Below are 23,650 nucleotides of genomic sequence, written 5' to 3'. Positions count from 1 at the left end.
TAACATACAATGGATTTTACACTTGCATGAACCACAAATAACTAGAAGAAAGAAAGTATTTTTAAGTACTGAATTATATTTAACCACATATTCTTGGTACAGTCCAAGTTTGTGGCCTTAACATCTTTTCATCACCATTCAAAGCCATATACTTTTCCCAATCATCAAGTGCCATAGTTAAGTCATGCATTTTATTACCAATTCCAACACAACAATTTGCATGCATTGTGCAAACAAGATTAAGATCTTTGCTTGGCTCACAAAATCCTCCAAAAAAAGCTGTATCCAAGAACCTAATTTTCAATCCAATATCTTTGATGAATGGGTTGTATTTGATCATGTTGAGCACATCTTGATCATGTTTTCCTGGATAAGCCTCTCTTGCTTTGTACCAAAATTTGTAAAATTGAATGGTACGTTCATTTGATTTGACATAATTGAAACCTCCATTTGGTGAATTGTCCAAGTTTGTTGAGTCAAACCAGTAATGATCACAAGCAATTTGGAAATCGGCGTCCGGGTAAAAATGTGCAAATGGTTGTCGAAACCATAATATATCAGCATCCTAAATCGACAAACACACACAAAAAAAAAACCTTTTATAGCTAGCATTATTATTATATAAAGCAATACACACACATAGTTCCCAAAGTAGAAATAAAATCGATGTGAGACGATATTGGTGAAACTTGTTTTTTCTAGAAAAATCATTTTCCTCATTTTTTAAGGAATTTATTTTTCTAGAGAAAATATTTTGACCAACCAGACAATTGAAAAGCATTTTCTCCATACCATCACACTCATAATGGATGACATGTTCTTGAAGCCACTTTGAGGTAATTTTTTTGGTTACCTAGTTCACTAATTATGTTTAGGAATTATTAGTATATATATTTTTTTGGTGATATGACAGTCTAATGATTTTCTTTCATGGTTTGTATACATAGAAGTAAAACTATTAAGATTTAATACATAGACTACTCTTTATATTTGTTAGTAAATTTCATTTAGACATTCAAATTACGCTTGTTTCAATTGAACACTTGAACATATGATGAAGTATTTCCATTAGACACTTTCGGTTCAAATTTTGAAAAAGCTTTTGCGCGTGTTCTCATTTGTCCATTACGTGAACAAGTTAACTACTTAAAATATGTCACCTCCTTTAATTATATGCATCAACCTCAATAAGTCATAAAACTACAAATTTATTCTTATTGAAGCTGATGCGTATAATTAAAGGAGATGACACATTTTAAGTATTGTTTTTTTCAAAATTTGAATCGAAATGTAGTCTTATAGGAATATTTTATAATATATTCAGCGACAACAATTGAAATAAGTCTTAATTCAAGTGTCTTATTGAAATTTAGTGACTACTAATGTTAATGATAAAGTGAAGGGAAGAGTACATACTGTGAAAATGAAGTTATATCCCATCTCAAGAACATTTCTTAGAAAATCAATCCTTCTCCACATCATCTTCAAATAATCATCACTCATAAAATGTGCTTCACCAGAGAAATCAACATCTTTTGTAGTGAGTGCATAGCAATGAACTTGTTTTTTCTCCAAACATCTTGAATATGCTGTTTGGTCCAAACATGCAACTAAAACATGTTTCAATAGTGATGTTGTTTGGTTCCCAACTCTAAAACTTTTCAAAAAAACATCAAAGATTGAGTTTGGTTCTGTCCATGCTGCATTTAATGTTGTTATTATCACTGTTTTGTCTCCCATTGCTGCTTTTTCCAACACTTCCTCTAACTTGCTTTTTTGCTTCTTATCCTGAATGAAAATATACACATATTTTTTTAATGATTTAAAAATAATGTGAAGAAATTTTAAATGAATTTTCTAGTTAAATTACAAGGCTTGAAAACTGTCTCTCTACCTATGAGAAGAAGTAAGGTCGTGGTCTACATACTCTCTCTATCCTTTTTAGATTCTACTTTGTGAGATTTATTAAGTATGTTGTTGTTAGTTACAAGGTCCGTTATAATAAATATTTGGGATAAAATGTGTCGATGTCTTTGAGTGATTTAGTTTTAAAAATATTTGTCGAATTTATAGATTGTGTATATGAGAAAACGATTAAAATGATCCTTAATATATGAGAGTTGGAGATTTTTGGTCCTTTATATATATATCAACTTATTGAAATAGTCCTCAATGTATACAAAAAGATGACTATTTTGATCCTCAACCTAAAACTAACCACACAAGTGAAAAATTTCTGTTAAACTTAACAGTGGGTAGCACAAAATTATCCTTTTCTCCCTCAGTTCTCTCTTTCACCACCATTAGAGGGGATGCTCCATTTTCAATTCACCCACTACACTCATTTGTTAGTTCCCCTCTAAAATAATAATCCCCAACAACTCCCATTTTTAGACAAAAAAAAAATCCGATCCATTAAAATAAATATGAACTAAGTAAATTAGATAAAACACTCCATTTCTCTTTTAGGAGATCTCCATAAGTAAACTCTTTTCAAGACTAATAACTTTTTTATGTATTTGTTTTTTATTTCGCTGTTGACATTAAAGGGTGAAAACGGAATGGATAAAGGTGAAAAATAGAATCTTAAAATATTCTTTGAGATTTGAAATTTTGGTTTTAAAAAGAAGAAGAAGGAGGGTAATGGAGAGAAAAATATGTGGGACCCACCGTTAAGTTTAACTAAAGTATCACTTGTATAGTTAGTTTTAGGGTTAAAGACCAAAATGGTCATATTTTTATATACATTAAGGACTATTTTAGTAAGGTAATATATATAAAAGATCAAGAATATTCAAGACCCATATATTAAGGACCATTTTGATCATTTTCTCTAAATTTAAGTATAAGTATCCATGTACTATATATACATAATGTACCTAGAATATGCATACCTATACATATAATATACATAATGACTGTTAGATTTGTATATTTCGATCAATGACAATTACTAAGTTTGGCTAAAGTGACCTAACTATATACATATTGATAAGACGCGTGACATAATTTGTGGAATATTATGATGCGAAATTAAAAAAATATAAACGTGTACCCTAAAATAAAGTTATTTACCTTGAGGGACAAAAAAATAAAAACCAACACCAAATAGTGACAAAAGTGCAAATGACCCAAATAGCTCTCTATTGTGATTTTTTCATATACAGAGCTCAAATCGAAAAACTCCAATTAATTTAGTGTTTGACAATAGATTATGAATCAAATTTTGAAAATTTATCTTCAAATATCTGTTCGACCATTAAATTTGATCAGATTATGACCGTCAAATATTTTCATGTTTTTAGGAAAAAGTTCACTTCACTTGCAAAAATTTAAATATTTTTCAAGTAAAAAGCATATTCAAACATAACTTTAAAACTCAAATTTTCGGAATTAACGAGCTAAAAAATAATCTCATATTAAACAATTTATATGAGGCGTTAAATTTCAATTTCAAAATCTATAACCAAACTACAGCTAAATATAAGATATTTGATCCATCATTTCATCTCAACCCAATGTGGATGTCCATTTTACTTTCAGTCTACAATAATGCCCTGTCAAATATGGTTGGCCGTTTAATTTTTGGAAATTTTATTTGGTAATTAGCAGCTGGCAATATGACAAAAGATTTCAAGTTGTATTTGAAGAAGACATTATAATAATTGAATATATAGTGGCCTAAATATTTGCTATTAGTCAATTTTGGAAAATTCTTCTGCTACTTTTTTGTGTAAAATATAGACATCTTTGTAGTTGTGGTCCGTTTCAAAAATCCAGGACCATTAAAAAAATAAATTTTATTGGGGAAGTCACATTGTGAGATTGACGTATCTCATAGTTTAATAAATACTTAAAATTAACTTTGGTGACTCGTTAGGTATGTACAGTTCGACCAACTAATTTACTAATATAATCAAAATATACATAATATATACACTATTAATGGATATAATGTATGTTAGAAAAATAATTTTTATATCTCAAAAATAAATTCTATTTAATTTGTCATTTGCTAAATAGAGTTGATAGATAAATTGGAATTCTTGCATTCCATTCGTTTGACTACATTTAATTAGCCTTAATGGCTTAGCCCTCTTTAAGATAAATACTCTTTAATTTAATTCTTCATTGGGAATTTCGCAATAAATTATTCTTCAATGTTAATTGGGAGTGGGGACAGTCTTTTGCTACATCAGAATGTTAAAAGAGTCTGTTTGGACGGGCTTATTACTTTTGATTCATAAGTTAAATATTATAACTTAAGATTTCTAATTTATGATTTTTGGCATAAAAAAAGTGCTAATTATAATCAGTTTTTTAAAATTTATCCAAAATACTTACAATATATTTTAACTTAGAAATATTTAAAATAAATCAACCCAAACAAACTTTTTTGTCCATTATTATTGGTTGTATAATCTTCTTTGGATTTACTTTCCTAGACATAGAAGATGAAGTATAATCCTTCCTCCTATATTATCTTGTGTTTAGTTTTCATTCTGTTAATCTTTGTTATAATATGTGCTCGTAGTTTTATACTAGAAGAATTTGTTAAATCTCGAGGGATATATTTATATATTGGGTGAAATATTCTTAAGAACAATATCTTTGACACATCTCAAACTTTGAAGAAATTCTCTATAAATTTTGTAATCAAATATTTTTCATAAGATTTACAATAAAATATACGCTATCTAATGTACTTTTGTACATAAACTACATGAGCTTAGAGCGGTATTTTTATCCCTAGAATTAATAATTATGTACAACAATAGCATAGTTAGTTGAATTTTATTCCACTAATAAAGAAAGAGACGATATTTCTCTTAAATTAAAAATTAGGGTGTGAAATGTATTCTAGTTATTAATAAAAACAGTTAGAGAGAGATTTCGTCAAGGAAATAAGAAGCATTGTCATTTAATATTTTTAAAAATAGATCTTCCAATATAAATGTTGAAATTCTTTTTTTTTTTGGTTTTCCACCCGGTGTTCAGAATTCATATTAGAGTCCTAACAAAATTCAGATCGCGCATTGCAGAACCATTTGGGGATGACGTTCACAACATGATTTTCTTCGTACCCAGGGTTCAAACTCGAAACCTCTGATTAAGTGTGAAATAGTTCCACCACTGCACCACAACCCATATTGGTATAAATGTTGAAATTCTACTATGTATTTATTTTTTATTTTTTACTTGATCTAGAATATTGACAAGTTGGGCCATACATTGAAAAGTCTGCTATTTTTTACGTAGATTATTCTTCTTAATTAGGGAATGCGTGAAGGATTATAATATATATAATTTTTAATGACTTATATTGAAGAGAAAATTGGTTGATTTGAGCTTGTTCTTCAAGCATTAATTGATTGATTTGAGAAGATCGTTCATCAATGGAATAGTAAAGCATGCTCATTTATTATTATTATTATTATTATTATTAATAATAATAATAATAATAATAATAATAAAATAGATCTTTCAATATAATTTTTGAAAGTCTACGAGACGTACAATTTCTTTTCGTTATAATTATTTATTGGCAATTCTTACGCATGATTAATTGATTTGATATGGAGCCCGTTTGGATTGACTTTAAAAAAAGTAGTTTTCAAGTTAAAAATAAAAAGTCAAACTTAAATGACTTTTAAGTCAAAAAATACAAAGTAGGAGGAGATTTACTTTTGATTTTTGACTTATTTTAAGTCATTTTAAACTTATTTTAAGTTATTTTTAACCTCATGCCAAACACTTCCTAACTTATTTCAAGTCTACTTATTTTAAGTTATTTTTATATTTGTTAAACACTTTCAAAAGTCAAGCTCTATGAGGTGATTTTTAATAATAGTACTCTCCTGTCTCAAATTATGTGGTGATTTTTAAAATTAGAAGTCTCACATTATTTGTCATTTTAAAATCATGGCAAAATTAATTAATTTTTTTTACCCTTCATAGTAATTATGCTTGAAGACTAAAAATATCGCAATAGTAAAATAAATTCAATAAAAAATTATATCTCAATACAACTAAAAAAATTTAATAATCAAAAACTCAAATTTTTAAAGAAATACGTAAAAGAAAAATAAAACACATAATTTAAAACGGAAGGGAGTAACAACTTGTGCTACATTGAAAAGGCTGCTTATTTTCTTACGTATATTATTCTTCTTTGGAAATGCGTGAAGAATATTCATTCTTATTAGCACTTTTTTCTAATTGGTTGATTTAATAGATGTGACATTTATACTTTTAAAAAAAATATAATGACCTTAAAAGTCTTTTTTTTATCACTCAATTTTGCAGAATCAAATATATAGATTCATGAAGATAAATTTTCTAAAACTAGAGGACGTTATCAACCATACATAGTGTCAATAATGGCTTAATCAGTAAATAATATAAAGAAATTAAGGATGATAATGAAAGTTAATTCAGATTTGGTTGTAATTAATTGGGATTTAATTAGCACGTACGTTCATCAATTTATCTAAGTAAATGCATTTATTTGAGAAAGAAATAATCATTTATTGTATAATCTTTTCAAGAAGTTTTAGGTATTATTTTTTTAATTTTCAAAAGAGGTTTTATCATGAAGAATTGTTTGAAGTTGTTCTTAGTTCATTCACTCACAAACATGATTTCAATCGTGCCAGCAATTTATGTCTAATAGATACACACAATAGTAAATTTTTTTAATAAGAACAAGTTCAAGTTCTAAAAGATACAGACAACTTCAAAGGACCGCGAAGAGATAACTAATTACTTTATTGGCCAAAATAATATAAATAAAAAGAAGAAAACTTACTTTTGAAACATTTGCAGTCCTACTATTATTGCCATGAAGCAAATTTCCAGCTGCCGAGCCATTTGTGTTTACATAGTTCGAGTCAGAAGCAAATGAAGGAGCATGTTTATATGAGTGATCAGGAAAGAATTGGAGAGGGTTATTATTAGAAGAGCGATAAAGAAGGAGAGATGAAAGGGTAATTCCGATAAACAAGAGAAAAACCTTCACAACGTTACGTAAAGAAATTATTTGTTGATGGTGGTGGTGGTGGATGCCACTAGGTTCATTCAACAATTTCTCTTCATCATCTAAGTTGTTGATTCCTCCTCCCTCTAGATTTGCCATTAATATTTCTTGTTGGAGAGTTGATTTCTTTTGGCAATACAAATGATCTATATATATATATATATATATATATAAATATACACTCCATATCTTAGTCAACTAACACTTAATATTCTCTTTCCTAAATTACCTTTCAGATATTTTGAGAGTAAATTTTATAAGTTTATCCATAAATATATTTATTCTTAATTATTTATGTAATTATAAAATTTAATTACATTTTTAAAATTTAATCTTTATTCAAATTTTCAAAATTAGATTTTTGTACCTTCCACTCATGAAACTTCAATTTTTTAATTTATTTTGTCCTAGTGTAACTGACCAAAAAAAGAAATTACCAGATAATTGGATCAACAGTAAGTCACATTATAGGGGTCCTAGTGATGATGCCACTATATATATATATATGTCCCTCCGTTTAAATTAAGAATAAATCAGTATCAAAATATGATAGTAAGGTTATAATTAAACGAGTGCACTCATGAAATGTAGGGTATATTTAAATTATTTTGAATAATATAAGCATATTTCATTTGGTAACAAAGTTACCTAATAACTGTTGCTGGTGGAAGATAATATGTATCCTATGAAATTAGTCAAAGTGGGGGAAAGCTAATTCAGACACCATAGTCATAATTTATTTTTTTGAGTCTATTCATTTTATTTGTATTGAAAATTGTTTTTTTTTTGTGTTATTTTTCAAAACGAGGGTAGGGGAAGGGGAATGGGGATGGTGGAGGAGATTACAAGGTGAAATATCGAATCCTTACTTATCAATAAGGTAAAATTTCTAATAGTCAACTGACTAAACTACTATGATTTTCTTATATTATATTGAAATTTGTACTTTTATCTATTTTAATTTTTTTTTCAAGTACAGTACTACAATTTCTTTGTTGAAAATGACCATATCAACCAGTTGGGCAAGTGCATTAGAAAATGATAATTATCACAGGAGGACTCCAAATAGACCTGTCTAGCTTAATATCATCACTAATTACCAACCACAATTCTTCTTATTAATTTAGCACATAAAAATTATTAATTAATACTTGGATTCCAAGAGCCCAATTTACTACATTTCTTCAATTTAATTTCTATCTAATTATCCTTACACTGAAAATGCTTTTTTACTTTATTGATATATTCACCGAGTTCAATTCAAAGTGTACCTTGCTTTTTTTTCAAGTTGCTTTTTCGTGCGCCTATTTAGCTAGTGGGCATTGGTCATTAATTAGTTTTAGACAAGATCTTCAGTTTTTTTACTTTGATTTGAATACACATATGTTAATCTATGTAATTAATCATTAATAATTTGATGAGATATATAATTGATTAAGTTAATCAAAACATTAATGATGACAAGAAGCTGTCCCAAACACATTAAACAAAAGAGGGAAGACATTTCATAGGCAACATTAACAATGGTTCTGACTATCGAGGTTTATGATGAGATAGATAAGGATTGTGATTATTAACCACAATAAATTTCACCGGTTGTACTTTTAGTCCTTTTTTTGGGATGGCTATTTAGTAGATGATCATCTTTTTATTTTTCTTACGACTTATGGATCTTATTATGATCTAAAGAATTTTTTTGAGTGAGTTAAAATTTTTGTACGGAAATATTAGATCATGTTCTAATATTTTGAAAGTTATTCAAACGTTAGATGACAGATAAATGTTTTATATGTAAGGTTGAGAATATATGGGCAGAGATTGATCGAGTCTAACATCTGAAAGGTATTTTTCAAGGGCTATTATTTGTAAAAAAAATTAAAATATATGAAAAAATCTAAATAGTAACATTAAAAAGGGTGTTTGCATAAATGAACTATTTAATTAAAAGTTTCGAATTTGACTTTGAAATGGAAAAAATTTCATATTTAATGGATCTTACCTAGTGTAAATTCAAAGTCTAATGTTTTCCCATCTTGTTTTCACTTCCTTGCTTTATACTTCTCCAATAAGAATTACATATATTTTTAATTTCATTTATATTTTTCAACTTTTACAGGTTCAATTGTAAGTAGTATTTCCTAAAGCTAGAGAAAAGAAAATATATAAAAAGTAACATTTTTTTTAAATGAACTAAAAAATATATATCACGTAAATTGAAACGTAAATACACATCTCGTCCTCTTCCACTATTAAAGGGAAATAAAGATGGAAATTTTGTTAGGGGAATATTATATGAGGTTACCGTTGCCTTTATTTATTTCAAAATAAAAAAAATATATTTAAAAAGGTTTAGGGAAAAAGAAGGTTTATAAGACACGTTACACCAAGTCATTTGTATTTAAGACGTGTTACTAAATTCTTTTTTTTATTAGAAATAGACACCATTTTGCAGTTGATTGGTTTATTATTTTTATAATAATATTAATAACAGTCAACGTTATTCTTCTTATATTAAAAATAGAGTGGCTCAATTAATCATAATAAAATATCTTTGCGTCACTAAAGGAAAATAAGGAGAGTCTTAGCACAATTTAAGTCATAGAAATAATCATTAATATTTGTATTAAAATAAATAATCTATATAATATTTCTTAAAATGCGATCCTTTCTCGAATCTTACATCACTTAAACACAAAGGAAAGCAATGTGAAAGAGTAAAAAGGAAGCTAAATTAATTTGACTTCTAAATGCTTGAATTTGCATCGATCATTTGTAAAGGATCTCAAACACACATGGAAGAGGTGCTACTTGCATGTAATGTCTACAGAGTCAATCGTAGCACAAAATTAAAGGAGAAGGGATATTATATTTTAAATATTTATTTATAGGGAAATTTTTTACATAATTACACATACTTCACTATCGTATATGTACTATTATTACCTATACTTTCAAAATATAACGTATCTTATCATATATTGAAAAAAATACACTTAGATACATGTATTTTTGTGTTTTGCTACCAGATACATAAAAATAGGGAGAGAGGCAAGCGAGATTGGGGAGGGAAGCCAACGAGATTCGTATGTATCCTAGATACATGCGAATCACACTAGATACATATTAGATACATGTAGCTGGAGTGATTCGCATGTATATCCCTGGGATATTAGATACATGGGAGAGTGACGAGCAGGATGGAAAAGAGGCGAGAAAGATGAACGAAATTTGCTATGTATCCCAAATCCATGTGAATCCGAGAACATAGACCTCTTGAAGGTTGGAAAAATCTACCTTATTACAGAATTGTATAAAAGAGGAGATCTGATAACATTCATATACTATACAGTGACAATTGCTTATTATGAAAGAAGAGTCCAAAAACGAGTCTTAAAATGAAATAATAAAGTAAAAAATGACCCTTTGAACATAATTTTTTGCTCAAAATAACCACACTATCAATTGTTATTTATCAATAACGATCATTTGACACTTTTCAATTGCAAGTAAAGTGTAATTTGCGCTTTTATATTCGCCTTCCCCTTCCTCTTCTTCTTCTCCGCCTCCTCCTTCTTATTCTCCTTATTCTTTTTCTATGTTTTAAGATCGATTTTTAAAAAATCGATATAAAAAAACTCAAAATATTGAGAAGAACTCATATCTGAATTTTGGGATTGTTTAGAGGAGATTTGAGTTGGTTGAAAAAAAATCGATATATAATGTATCCTTTATTGTATCAACAATGTATATAGATGTGTATATGTCTATGATATGTAGTTATACATCGCGTCAACTACACAAGAGTATACCCTATTTATATAAGGGAAAATTGTATAAAATAGCAAACTATTAATTCAAATTAAATGTTATAACCACAGTTTCATTTAATTCTAATATGTAGCAAACACTTTGTCATTCGCCTCTCTCCCCGAAAATCTCGCTCGCCACTCTCCCTCGCCTCTCTCACTTTATACAAACACAAATGTATAAATTGTGTTTGTGTTTGTATAAAGCGAGAGAAAACTATATATACAAATACAAATACATATCTCTTCGTCCTATACACTTATAATTACATAATACAAATCTTCCCCTACCCAGTTCTCTTTTGCCTTTCTCTCTTTCTCGCTTTATACAAACACAAATTATACAAAATACAATGTATAGTTTGTGTTTGTATAAAGCGAGAGAGAGATATTTGATATACAAATACAATTGTTTTAACTCGATTCAATTGTATACGAATTCAAATTTTATGCAGATATACAAACACAAAGAACATACACATATACAAACACAATGTTCACAGACGCCTGATTTTTAAAAATCGCTGCGATTTATACAAATCAGATGCCTACGATTTATACAAATCAAAGTTGCCTGTGATTTTTATACAGATCTGATGCTCCATAGCAAAGATAGTTTGTTATGGAGTGCAAATAGCAAAACTGTAGCTATAGAGCGCTAATATGATTTTATGTTTGCTAAACCTAAAATTTACTCTTTATATAATATCTATACAATGTTATATATATACATATTGATACATCACATATACATATGACTATTTTATTGAAAACAAGTTTTATTGCATGTACATATATTGCTAATTTTGGGCTATTTTTCTATATAAATAAAAATTTGGTTATATTTAATGCAAATAAAATTACCTTATTATATATTTATGACTTTTATCCTTTTAAAAATTAAGTCAAAAATAGGTTATATGCACATATATAATTTATAGGGTAAATCACATAAATATGCTATATTAAAAAAATATTTACCATCTATGACAATATAATTTTTCTAACTAAATATAACAATTTTTTGGAATTAAGAAATGTACTCACTTGCCTCTTTCTCGGCCGTTTTTCCTCTTCCTCTTTTTTTTTTTTTTTTTGTTCTTCTCCATCTTTCTTTCTCAATCATTATTATCTTCCTTCTCTTCTTTCTTTTTTTTCTTTTTTTTTAAAGATTCTTCTTCTTTCAAATTTTCATTTAAATAACAAATCAATTTTTCATATTTCATTATTTTTACCCAAAAAATACGACGAAAAAAGAAATGGAAAGATGAAAATTTGTACAAAATCATGTTTTCAAGCAGAAATTTCAAATCTCTAAAATTACAACAACAAGAGTTCACCATTGATGGTCATTATAAAGTTCAAATTTTGAATTCATTATTTGTATTTTATGAATTTGTGATTAGTTTGGATAGGTTGTTCCTACAAATTATTGAAAATGTCGTTTGGAATTTATATTTCAATTTTAAGAGGTTTTGGTTAAGTTTATAATTGTTTTTAGGAGAAATATTATATTGAAACTCGAAAAAGGTAAAGTTTATGAAACTGTATCGCAATTGTATTAAAGTTGTATTAGATATGTTTCATAATTGTATTAAAATTGTATTAAAATCATGAACAATACATTTATAATACATATTACAAACTTCACTCTTTTTTAGTGATATCAACCAAAATAATTTAAGCAACACACTTTTAATACATTTATAATATAGAACAATACATTTGTAATACATATTGCAAACGTCGCTCTTTTTCATAGTGATACAAATCAAAATAATTTATAAGATATATATAATACATGTTTTATTCATGAGTAGTACATTTATAATACATAGTGCACACTTCACTCCTTTCTTAGTGATACCAACAAGAATAATTTAGGTAACACATTAATAATACCTTTATAAGACTTCCACATTATATTTTAATACATATTGCAACCATCACTACTCATTTTCTTAGTGATAAATAAAAATTATTTATAATACACATATAATATAAATTTTATTCATGAGCAATCCATTTATAATACATATTGCATACATCATTCATTTTCTTAGTGATACAAATCAAATAATTTCTAAGACACGTATAATATAAGGTTTATTCATGAACAATACATTTCTAATACATATTGCAAACTTTACTCTCTTCTTAGTGATACCAACCAAATGATTAATACATGCACACTACATTTTTAATACATATTGCAAACATCACTCATGTTCTTAGTGATACAAACCAAAATAATTTATAAGACACATATAATACATGTTTTATTTATGAATAATACAAGCTTAATTCAGTCTATAGATTATTGTCTTGTCTTTCGTTAGTTACGTTTTTTATTTATTATTAATTTTCTCTTCTAATTCAACCTTAATATTGTGTAATACACTTTTAATGCAAATTTAATTCATTTTGTAGTTTATTATTTGTTGCTATTAGATTACTTGTTTAATTCATTATTGATATAAGTTTAATTCACTCTATAGGTCATTGTTTGGTGTTTCATTGGTTACATTTTTTATCCATGCTTAATTCTCTCTTTTAATTCAACTTTAATATTTGTGTAATACACTTTTAATACAAGTTAATTCATTTTACAGCTTATTGGTTGATTTGTTATGATTAAATTACTTGTTTAATTCATTATTGATACAAGTTTTATTCAGTTTACAAATCACAGAATGCTCTTTCGTTTGCTACATTTTGCATGCGTGTTTAATTCACTTCTAATTCAACTTTAATATGTGTAATACATTTTTAATTCAAGTTTAATTCATTTGGCAGTTTATTATGTTTCTTCATTTGTTACGATTAGATTACTTGTCTGCTCTTTAGTTTGGATAGGTTGTTCCTACAAATAATTGAAAATATCATTTGGAGTTTATATCTCAATTTTAAGAGGGTTGTTAAGTTTAAAATTGATTTTAGGAGAAATATTAGATTGAAGCTCGAAAAGGATGAAGTTTACGGAACTATATTGCGTTTGTATTAAAGTTATATTAGATATGTTTCATAATTGTATTAAAATTATATTAAAATCATGAATAATAATCCTACATTTATAATACATATTGCAAACTTCACTCCCTTTTTAATGATATGAACTAAAGTAATTTAGGTAACACACTTATAATACATGCACATTACATTTTTAATACATATTGCAACATCACTCACGTTCTTAGTGATACAAATCAAAAATAATTTATAAGACATATATAATACATGTTTTATTCATGAATAATATAAGTTTAATTCAGTTTATAGATCGTTGTCTTGTCTTTCGTTAGTTACGTTTTTCATTCATTCTTAATTCTCTCTTCTAATTCAACTTTAATATTATGCAATACAATTTTAAAGCAAATTTAATTTATTTACTTGTTTAATATTAGTGTAATACACTTTTAAATACAATTTTAATTGATTTTGCAATTTATTGGTTGATTTTTTACGTTTAATTACTTGTGAAATTCATTGTTGATACAATTTCATTCAGTTTACAGATCATATAATGCTCTTTCGTTTGCTACATTTTGCATTCATATTAATTCTCTTCTAATTCAACTTTAATATGTGTGGAACACATTTTTAATTCAAGTTTAATTCATTTTGCAATTTATTATGTCTCTTCATTTGTTACGATTAGATTACTTATTTAATTAATTAATTATTAATACAAATTTATTTAGTCTATGAATCATTGACTACAATATGAAAGAAAATAGAGAGAGAGAAAGAGAAAAAAAAACAAGAGAAAGAGAGGGAGAAAGTGCAACAAAAAGAAAAAAAGAAAGAAAAAGCAATAGAAAGAAACCAAGAGAGAAAAAGCAGCAGCACAAAAGAAAACAAGGGAAAAAGAACAATATAAAGAAAAAAAGGGAGAAAGAGCGAGAAAAAGAGATAAAAACTAAAAAGGCGAGAGAGAAAAAGGAGAAAGAGGCAAAAGAGTAAGACAAATCTAATAAAATATATATTATTGTTATATATTGCTATAAATGGTAATAATTAAAGAGTATACTTAAAATAAGTAATTATTTTTTAAAAAGGATCCACTCAAGTAATTAATCCAAATTTATATTTCAAATTCAAACTCAAGAAAAAAGAAATTTGAGGCCCACATGGAACCCCCAGTTATTGAGCTGCCACATAGAGGCCCAACAAAAGAGCTTAAATTTGGTCCGAAGTGGGCTGAATTAGTTCATAAAAGTTGGGATTCGAACCCATTATTTATAATTTCAAATTTATTTTAATATAAATTAAATATATTAAGTCAAGAATCAATTTTACCTCCTAAAAAATGTTTCTTGTAAAGTTGCAAGACAAATCTATAGACGACACACAAAAGGTGGAAAAGAAAGAAATCTATCAAATAATATTAAGCATAATGTCCTGCTTTCAAAAATAAGCTTATCCCAAATAACATGAGATTCAATTCTAACTTTTATCAAATTGATAAGTAGTAAAATTAAATTAGAAAACTTAAAACTAGAAAAACATGTAAAAATGAGGATAATTTCATAGAATTGCTATTATAGCATAATATTCATCTATAGCAATAATATTTTCTTTTCAAACATAGCAATATTAGGAGACACTACAACAAAAATATTTTGTACCCGTAGAATATAATATTAAATGTTAAACCTTTTATTGATATTAGTTAATTGTCATGAGATCTAATGTAGTTATACGTTTTAGCTAAATTAGTGCTAAACTGTAACTGTCACTAGAAATTACTTCTAAAAAAAATGTATTTAGCGACAATTAAGGTAGTATATTGTCATTAATTAATTACTGCTAAAAAATATTTTTAATTTGGTGAGAAACTCACTTCCCTACTCTCTCTCTATTAGACTATGAGAAATTTATAAGAAGTGCAATGCAATAAGTATTTGTAGGGTTCATGAACTTTGCCTCCTCTGTATTATATATGTTCATATTTATGTTAATGTACTTTCCAATGATAAAAAAATCAAAATATATTCTAAATATTTGTAATTAATCCAAACACACAAGAATGAACTATATAATACTCCTTTTCATTCATACAAGTATGAATTAGTGAAAATAATAAGACAGAGATTTGAATCTTTTCTTTGACCATGCCAATCCAAACACACTAAAAATGTGTCCATTCTTTTGAAGTGTCACTACTTGTAGTCACACCAATCATTTCATTCTAATATCACTCTAAATTTCGATCTATATGATCTTCGAACAGTACAATGTAAACGTCTTCCTTAGAAGCAGGTAGTATTCTATTATTCTCTCTTGCTAACGATCAATAGTGCCTTTTTCCCCATAGGTAACATGGATTATAGAGAGATTTTAAATACGTTATAATCAGGTTCCATATTTATAATGATACTTCATTGGTATATGATTAGGGACATAACTAGTATTTTGATTATATATAGATTTGGCAAAATTAGTAGCTAATTTGATGTAAAATCTATATTTACGTTAAAAAAAATTGTTTATGTAAATGTCTGACTAGAAAATAAAAACTAAAATTTTTTTTCTTAAAAAAATAAATAAATTGAAAATAACAAATTTAATATTTTAGCTCCGCCCCTAGATTTAATAGAAGGTTGATATGTGGTATACTTCTGATATTTTGCAAATGTTAAAGGTAGAGAGTGATAGGTCATGGAGGAATCCAAAATTGAGTCACGGGCATCTTTAAGTCATATCAATGTTTATAAGTTAGTTTTTTTATTTTAAAGAAAATTATCTTATTAGATATATATCCATATCACATATATTAATTTTATCTATATTTCAAAATAATTATATATTTTATCATTATTCAAAAGTTTCCAATCATATATTAAGGTAGATACACTTAGATACATGTATTTTTGTTATCTGATACACTAAAATAGAGAGAGACGAGCGAGATGGGGAGGAAAGCGAACGACATAGTCATGTCTTTCAGATACATGTGAATCACACTAGATACTTCCTCCGTCCCTATTTACTAGTCAAATATATCCTAATTTGATTTTTCTTCTTACTTGTCATTTTTGACAAATCAAGGAAAGACAATTATTTTCTTCCTATTATTATATCCTCAATTTATTAACATTGAGTTAATGTCTTTGAAAAATATAGTGAGTAAATATGTTTAAGACTCTATCAATTATTACGGGTAAAATGGTAGACTCACTATACCAATCATTGTTTTCTTAATAGGTATGTCAAGTCAAAATTTGACAAGTAAAAAGGGAAGGAGGGAGTACATGTATATGCTAGTGTGATTAGAATGTATGTGGAATACCAGATACATAGGAGAGTGGAGAGTGATATGGGAGGGAAGCGAGGGAGGAGAGCGAGATTTGTTATGTATGTATCCCAAATACATGCAAATTTTGGATATAGTGTATCTAGAACAAATTATACCTTAATTTTGACCTCATGTATCCCAAGATAAATGTATCTGGACGCACCAAAAATCTGGTAAGATTCATATATAATATTACAAACTAGCGTGTATCTAAGTAATTAACTCTTAAACTAATGAGATTTATGTAAGTTTCTCCTTTTTTTTTCCAATCAAATATGTTTGGAGCTGGTATTGAAGTCCCGATTAAATTTGAATCATGCATTGCTCTGAAGGTGACACTCCCAATAAGATTATCTCCAAACTCAAAACTAGCTAGAATCCCAGACCTCTATTAAGGGCGGAGAAATCCAATTACCACTGCATCACAATCATGCTAGTTATATGTTAAAACCAATCATTGCCAATGTGATATTATATTCTGATCAATATGTTGTTTGATTAACATGGTATATTTCTTACAGGAAATAGATATGAAATAAAATTCTCCTCATTTCTTTTGTGGTGTTAGTGTTTTGCTTAAAGAAAAACAACTACTCCCCTTCGTTTCATTTATATGTTTTGTAAGTTGATAGGACTCAAATTTTAAAAATATAGGAGATTTCTTTTAAATTTTATGGTTTTCCTTTAATTAGAATATTAAAAGTGAATCAAGTGATATGTATCTAAAAATATGACTAAGTAAAAGACATCAATTACAGTAGAGTGAACATAGGTGATAAAATCAGTCCATAAAATTATAATCCGTTTAGATTTTGACAAGTTGATACAATATCAAAATGAAAAAAATATCCAAATTTCAACTCTAAGAACAGTAAAATAAAGGATAGAAAACCAAACACAAAACAAAGCTTAATTGAAAACTATAGTTATATGAAGCTTAAAAACTCAATTAAATGGAATCCAAAAGGCATGTGCACTATATGATAAACCCTAGGAGGAATTCTTCTTTTCGCAAGCAATCTATTCCGTCCACTTTAATTGTCATAGTTTTATTTTTAGAGTCAAATGATAATAACTTTGACTAACCTTTTACAATGTATTTTTCATCATATTGATATGCAAAAAATTGAAATTTATAGTAATTTTCGTATAATTTTTGAATATCTAAATTTTTTGTTTAAAATATCAAATTAATAATCTAATTTAATTTTGAAAATTAGTCAAATTGACTTTCGAAAAACGTAACATGACAATTAAAAATGGACCGAGGGAGTATATATCAACTATAAAACGCTTATAATGATTGTTACAAAAATACTTTTAATGTAAAAAAATCTTCTTATTCTTCTTAATTAGTTATAACTACTTATGAGGGCTTATGTTTTAAGAATTATAACATCTTTATATACATAATTTTTTTCTCCCTTCTTCAGTAGTCTTTAAAGTGGAGCCTTGTGTTTTTATTTTAGCATTTGTGAGATTAAACTCTTCATTTCAAGTACCTTCCAAGCCTCCAAAATAGTATTTCAACTCACTTTAAATCAGCACATTTGAAAGCTAGATTGATATATATGCAGTTCAAATATTGCCACATGAGATTTTTTGTCTAAACATTTTTTAAAAAGATATTGTTTTATTCGATATGTTTTACCGTCATAAAATAAGGATGAATTAAGTTATAATTTAATTTTAAACCGATTTCAACTCAAATAATTGTTGAGCAAGTTAATTAATGGCCTGCTTATTTAATAGACCAATCTATTTTATCAGGTCTTATTTCAATTCAACCCACCATTTGACACCGCGAAAGGTTGGCACGCAGTAGGCATTATTATTGTCACATCTGATTATGTTGTATTGGTGTTAGGTGTCCCTAGTGACAAACGATAATACAGAAATATAGAAAAAGTCATTTTAGAAAAAAGAAAGTTGGTTCTATAGTTTCTGCTTTAATTTACTACATTATTACATTTTCCAAGAATGATATTGACATTGATTGGACGCAATTAAATACTTAAAAAAACTCGATGGTGAAAATCACTTAAAACATACTAAAATGTCGTAATCCCAAAAATATTTTTTCAATAAGAAATATTACTAGAAGCTAGCTAGTTGTTAATAGAGATTCAATGAGTGGACAAAAAATAATGACAAGCCAATTGAAACTACATAAAGCTGGTCACGTAGACTATACATTGTTTAGTAAATTAAAATGGGTATAACTTTATCATTAGATCGGCATATGTCCCTTGATCGATGGATTTGTCAAGGCCAAAAAACTAGACACGGAGAGACATTTCGATCTAATGAATTTATATTAGCATCATATAATGAAATTAATATCCTTTATGTAGCTCATTACCTTAATAAATTAAAATGAGTCATGATAACTTCCTCAAGCAAAAAAAAATAAATAGAAAAAAGATATTTCCGGCTCATGTTTGACTTAACAGTTTTTAAGTATAGTAGTAAAAAAAACAAAATGATAATTTACTAAAAGACTCTTTAATATGATGATTTTTTGGAAAAAAAAAAGAAGAGACTAATACCTTCTTGGCTTCTTAAAATAATAAAATTCACTTGTTTTGAAACAAATTAAAAAGGCTAGAAAATCACTTAAGAGGGAATGAGAGTAAACTCAAAAATGCAATATCTACAAATTAAAAAATAATTATTTTTAGTGTGAAGCAATTCAGTAAAACAAAATTTATTGTTCCGATTAATTTAAGTACATATCGTGCAGAACATACCAAGTTGAAATAGCCCTTGCCATGAACTTTTTTCGAGATTTGAACTCAAATTCTCTTATTAATTTAATGATTGAAAAAAAAAACTCATTCTCACACTCTTGATGGAAATTAAATTTTCAACTCAAAGTACACTGTATAATAAGTAACAATAAGAATCATACAACATAAACTTGAACATGCCACATATCAACACATATTTATAATTAAGGAACTTCAAATACTTAGATATTACAATAATCTTCAAATGAAACCAACCAATTACCATCTCAAAGTAAATTAATATAATGTCTTCACACCCCTCAACCTCAAAGGACAAACTTGATTAAATCTTGACAAATCAATTAATTAAGAGCATTGGAAGCCAGCAGGAGCTTCTTTAGAGCAAACATTAAGAAGCAAACTAAGTGAAATAGGGAGATTAAGGTTAATCCCCAAAATATTAGCCTTAAGAGCAGTACAAAGACAAATAGCAGCTTCAGCATTAGCAAGTCCAGAAAGAAGACTACAACATGGAGTTACTGGTGGTGAGCCAACAATAACATTTACTAATCCAAGAACATCAGCACAAACACCTAACTTAAGTGTATCAATTGGACAAGTATCTTTAGGATAATAAGGTGGTGGTGGGCATGATGGCTTTGGTTTTGGTTTAGGTTTAGGACAAGTGCCACAACTAGAAACTAAGGCAAAGAAAAGGTTAAAGCAAAGGAAAATAGCAAGACTAGGGAAAATGTGTTTGGAAGCCATTGTGGTTTTTTTTTGTTTTGGTTTTTGGTTAAGCGATGAGTGCATAGTTGTGTTAGAAGTAGAGGGTATTTATAGATTGGAAAATGTGAAGGGATAACCTATTTGTTGAATGAGTGGTTCTTTTCTTTTAGTTTTTATTCTTATGTCTTGGGCTTATTATAATTAAGGGTAAGTCATGAAATGGATCTTAGGTCTGACTCAACTTCAAAATAAGTTCAAAAGGTTATGAAAATATATTAATCAAGACAAATAAAAAGATTATTACTCATCTCATTATTGATCGATGTGAGACTACTTCAGCACCTTCCTCACGTTTAAGGCTGGACATCTCTAGTGTGAATAATTATATATGAGGTCCAACATTGTGATCGAGAATTGAGATATGAGTCCTGTTCTAATATGTACCATGCAAAGAAATATGGGTTTTTAAACGTAACTCAATTTCAAAAGCTAACTCAAGAGAAGAAGATTTTTCAAGTCATATAAATAGACCACATATCCCATAATTGACCGATGTGAGATTTCTTCATCAATTACGCTATAAACGTAAAATTAATTTGTAAACAACTAAAATTCTTCACTATGCCAATATACAATCAAACTTTGTTAATAATCATTCTCTATAATAATATTTAACTAATATCGGTTATGTGAGTTGTAGTTATGCTTAGACGAATTTTGTCTCTCTCAATTCCCTTTTTTTGAGTTCTGTTTCTCATCCTTCTTCTATGATTCTATAATTTCCCTTAATCGGGGAATCTTAGCTTAGTTGATTGGCTACCTAAACTATGAATTCGATTTTTCATCTTATAATTCTCTTTTTCATTTCCCTTTCTCTTACCCCATTTTTTAAATAAAAAAAATTAAAAAATTCCCCTTAATATTTTAGTTATTGATTCAACAATTAGCCTTCTTCTGTCATTGTGAGTGTTGGTATTTGGAGGTTGTTACAAGGTGTTGGTAACCCAAACTAAATAAAGTTTGCAACCTTACTAATTTCCACTAATTACCCACCATTCTTTAAGCACCACATATCATTATTGGGTAATTTGTTAGCTCATCTGAAAGTGAGTTTAGGAAGGTATTAAATTTTGTATAAGTAATACGTATTATGTTTAATAGCTTAGGAGGTAAGTCATTAATGTATAAAATTAACATGGTATTAATTTGGAATTTAGAAATTCGCATGACTAATGCTTGTTTAAGTAATAATGAAATTTTTTATGTTTTATTCTATACAAGACAGAAGGTAGAATAACCAAATCTTGTGTAACTAATATATACATAAAACAATACATGAACTCCCTTATAACTACTTCATTCATAACTTATACATACATAACTCCAATCAATTGAACAACCCTAAGGACAATGGCATAGCCAGTTTTGGGTTAACGTAAGTTCATCCGAACTTCCTGAATTAAACAGAAAATTACAATATTTATACATGATTAAATTATTTTTTTATATAAATACATAGTAATGATGATTGATGAACTCCTTTAGGCTAGTTGTGTGTTTACTCTTTACATTTTTTATTCCCCTTAGAATATCTTTTTTTTAGAGTAGTTTTTAGCTTTGTCACTATTTAAAAGTATGTATGGTATAGAAGAAAATATTTTGTAACAAAATAAGTGAGTTTCTTATTTTTATTCGTATCGAAAATTCTAAATTATAAAGAAAACGTGTAGGGCTTAAGGACGCGGTTTAAAACAAGAGAAGAGACATTCGAAGACATTTCTTGAACACTAGTAGTGTCGTTGTCTAAAATCCACTATTATAATTAGTAGAGTTGTCACTTATCATCGCCGAGGATTGGATCGGGATAAATAGAATTTTTTCATTCTTAATAAAAAAGAAATTGATTCGAGTTTTGAGAATAAAAGAAAAAAAATTGTGATTGGAGGGTTTTCTTTTAATGAGCTCTTATGAGGCACAAATCTAAATTAGTCGAGATAAATATGTATGTACTATACACAAAATGTTGAGTTGCCGATTGATTAAGCAATTTTGATTTATATCCAGATAGTGTATCTTATTGTCTCAGAGTATTTGTCACGATTTGCTTTTAGAGAGAAATTATATGAACTAATAATTAGTTCAGAATTATGATCAATATTTTAAGATGTATTTTCTTTTGGATAAGAAGATCTAAAACACCAGTCAAGGGAAGAAGGTCGGTAACAAAATGAAATCTTTCTTTTTCAGCTAAGTTTGCACATAAATTATTCACTTCCCGCCGATGATGTGATCATCTCTAAAAATATGCCTCAATTTGTGGCATATCAACTATAGGGGGAATGCTATGTCTGATGTATATTAAAAAAGATGGACAATCAAACCTATTTATCGATTCACTCAAAGAGGTGAATAGGGTCCCAAGTGTTGGGAGACGACCTTCCGCCGCGGTAATATGAGCTTTCCCTTTCCTTAATATTACACAGGATGCGCAATGGGGGTAGTACAAGAATATGCAAAAAATTGACAACTTATAAATTTTTCGTATAATTTTTAAATATCTAAATCTTAACTAAATATAAAATTAATCTAATCTAATTTAGCTCAAAAAATTAATCTAGATTGACTCTCGAAAAATAAAACTTACCTAACAACTATTTTGGGAGAGTAAGAATATTAAGGAAGGCATTATGGTAAAGCACTCAAAGTAGGATTAAATTAACTCCTTTAATAAAGATGTACTTCATTTATTGGCTTGATCTACCTAGGCAACATTGATTTGGAAACTAAAATGAGAATTATGGTTAAACCTTTCACTATCTCTAATTAAATTGATGTTAACCATCATATAAGTATTATTATTATATTATTATAAAGAAGATGGAAAAAGAATGTAACAGCCATGTGCTATAATTGCAATATTTTTGGCTCTATGCAGAAACACAGCCAATATTTTGGAGGTTAGCTAAGAACACAAGGCCAACTTGGGATCTGATTTTTTCTCTTGGTTTGCTAATTATCAGATACAAAAGAAATCATCTGGTTCTTCTTTTCC

At 27.7% G+C, this 23,650-nt stretch overlaps 2 protein-coding genes across 2 annotated transcripts; both read right to left on the bottom strand.

The window, feature by feature from the left end:
- Positions 1-56: 56 nt before the first annotated feature.
- Positions 57-7,153, bottom strand: LOC125826527 (uncharacterized protein At4g15970-like). The gene is made up of 3 exons (XM_049505880.1): positions 6,809-7,153; positions 1,417-1,788; positions 57-565 (listed from the first exon to the last, which is right to left on the bottom strand). The coding sequence occupies exons 1-3, from the start codon at positions 7,133-7,135 to the stop codon at positions 80-82; spliced, it is 1,185 nt and encodes a 394-aa protein (XP_049361837.1). The 5' UTR covers positions 7,136-7,153; the 3' UTR covers positions 57-79.
- A 12,875-nt stretch (positions 7,154-20,028) lies between these two features.
- LOC125826588 (14 kDa proline-rich protein DC2.15-like) lies at positions 20,029-20,672 on the bottom strand. Its single transcript, XM_049505938.1, has one exon. It carries the CDS (start codon positions 20,635-20,637, stop codon positions 20,236-20,238), a length of 402 nt encoding a protein of 133 aa, XP_049361895.1. The 5' UTR covers positions 20,638-20,672; the 3' UTR covers positions 20,029-20,235.
- Positions 20,673-23,650: the final 2,978 nt, after the last annotated feature.

The sequence above is a fragment of the Solanum verrucosum genome, unplaced genomic scaffold (assembly GCF_900185275.1).
Source record: "Solanum verrucosum unplaced genomic scaffold, falcon-dt-bn FXZP01000060.1, whole genome shotgun sequence".
Classification (NCBI taxonomy): domain Eukaryota; kingdom Viridiplantae; phylum Streptophyta; class Magnoliopsida; order Solanales; family Solanaceae; genus Solanum; species Solanum verrucosum.
This window is presented reverse-complemented; position numbering and strand designations above follow the sequence as displayed.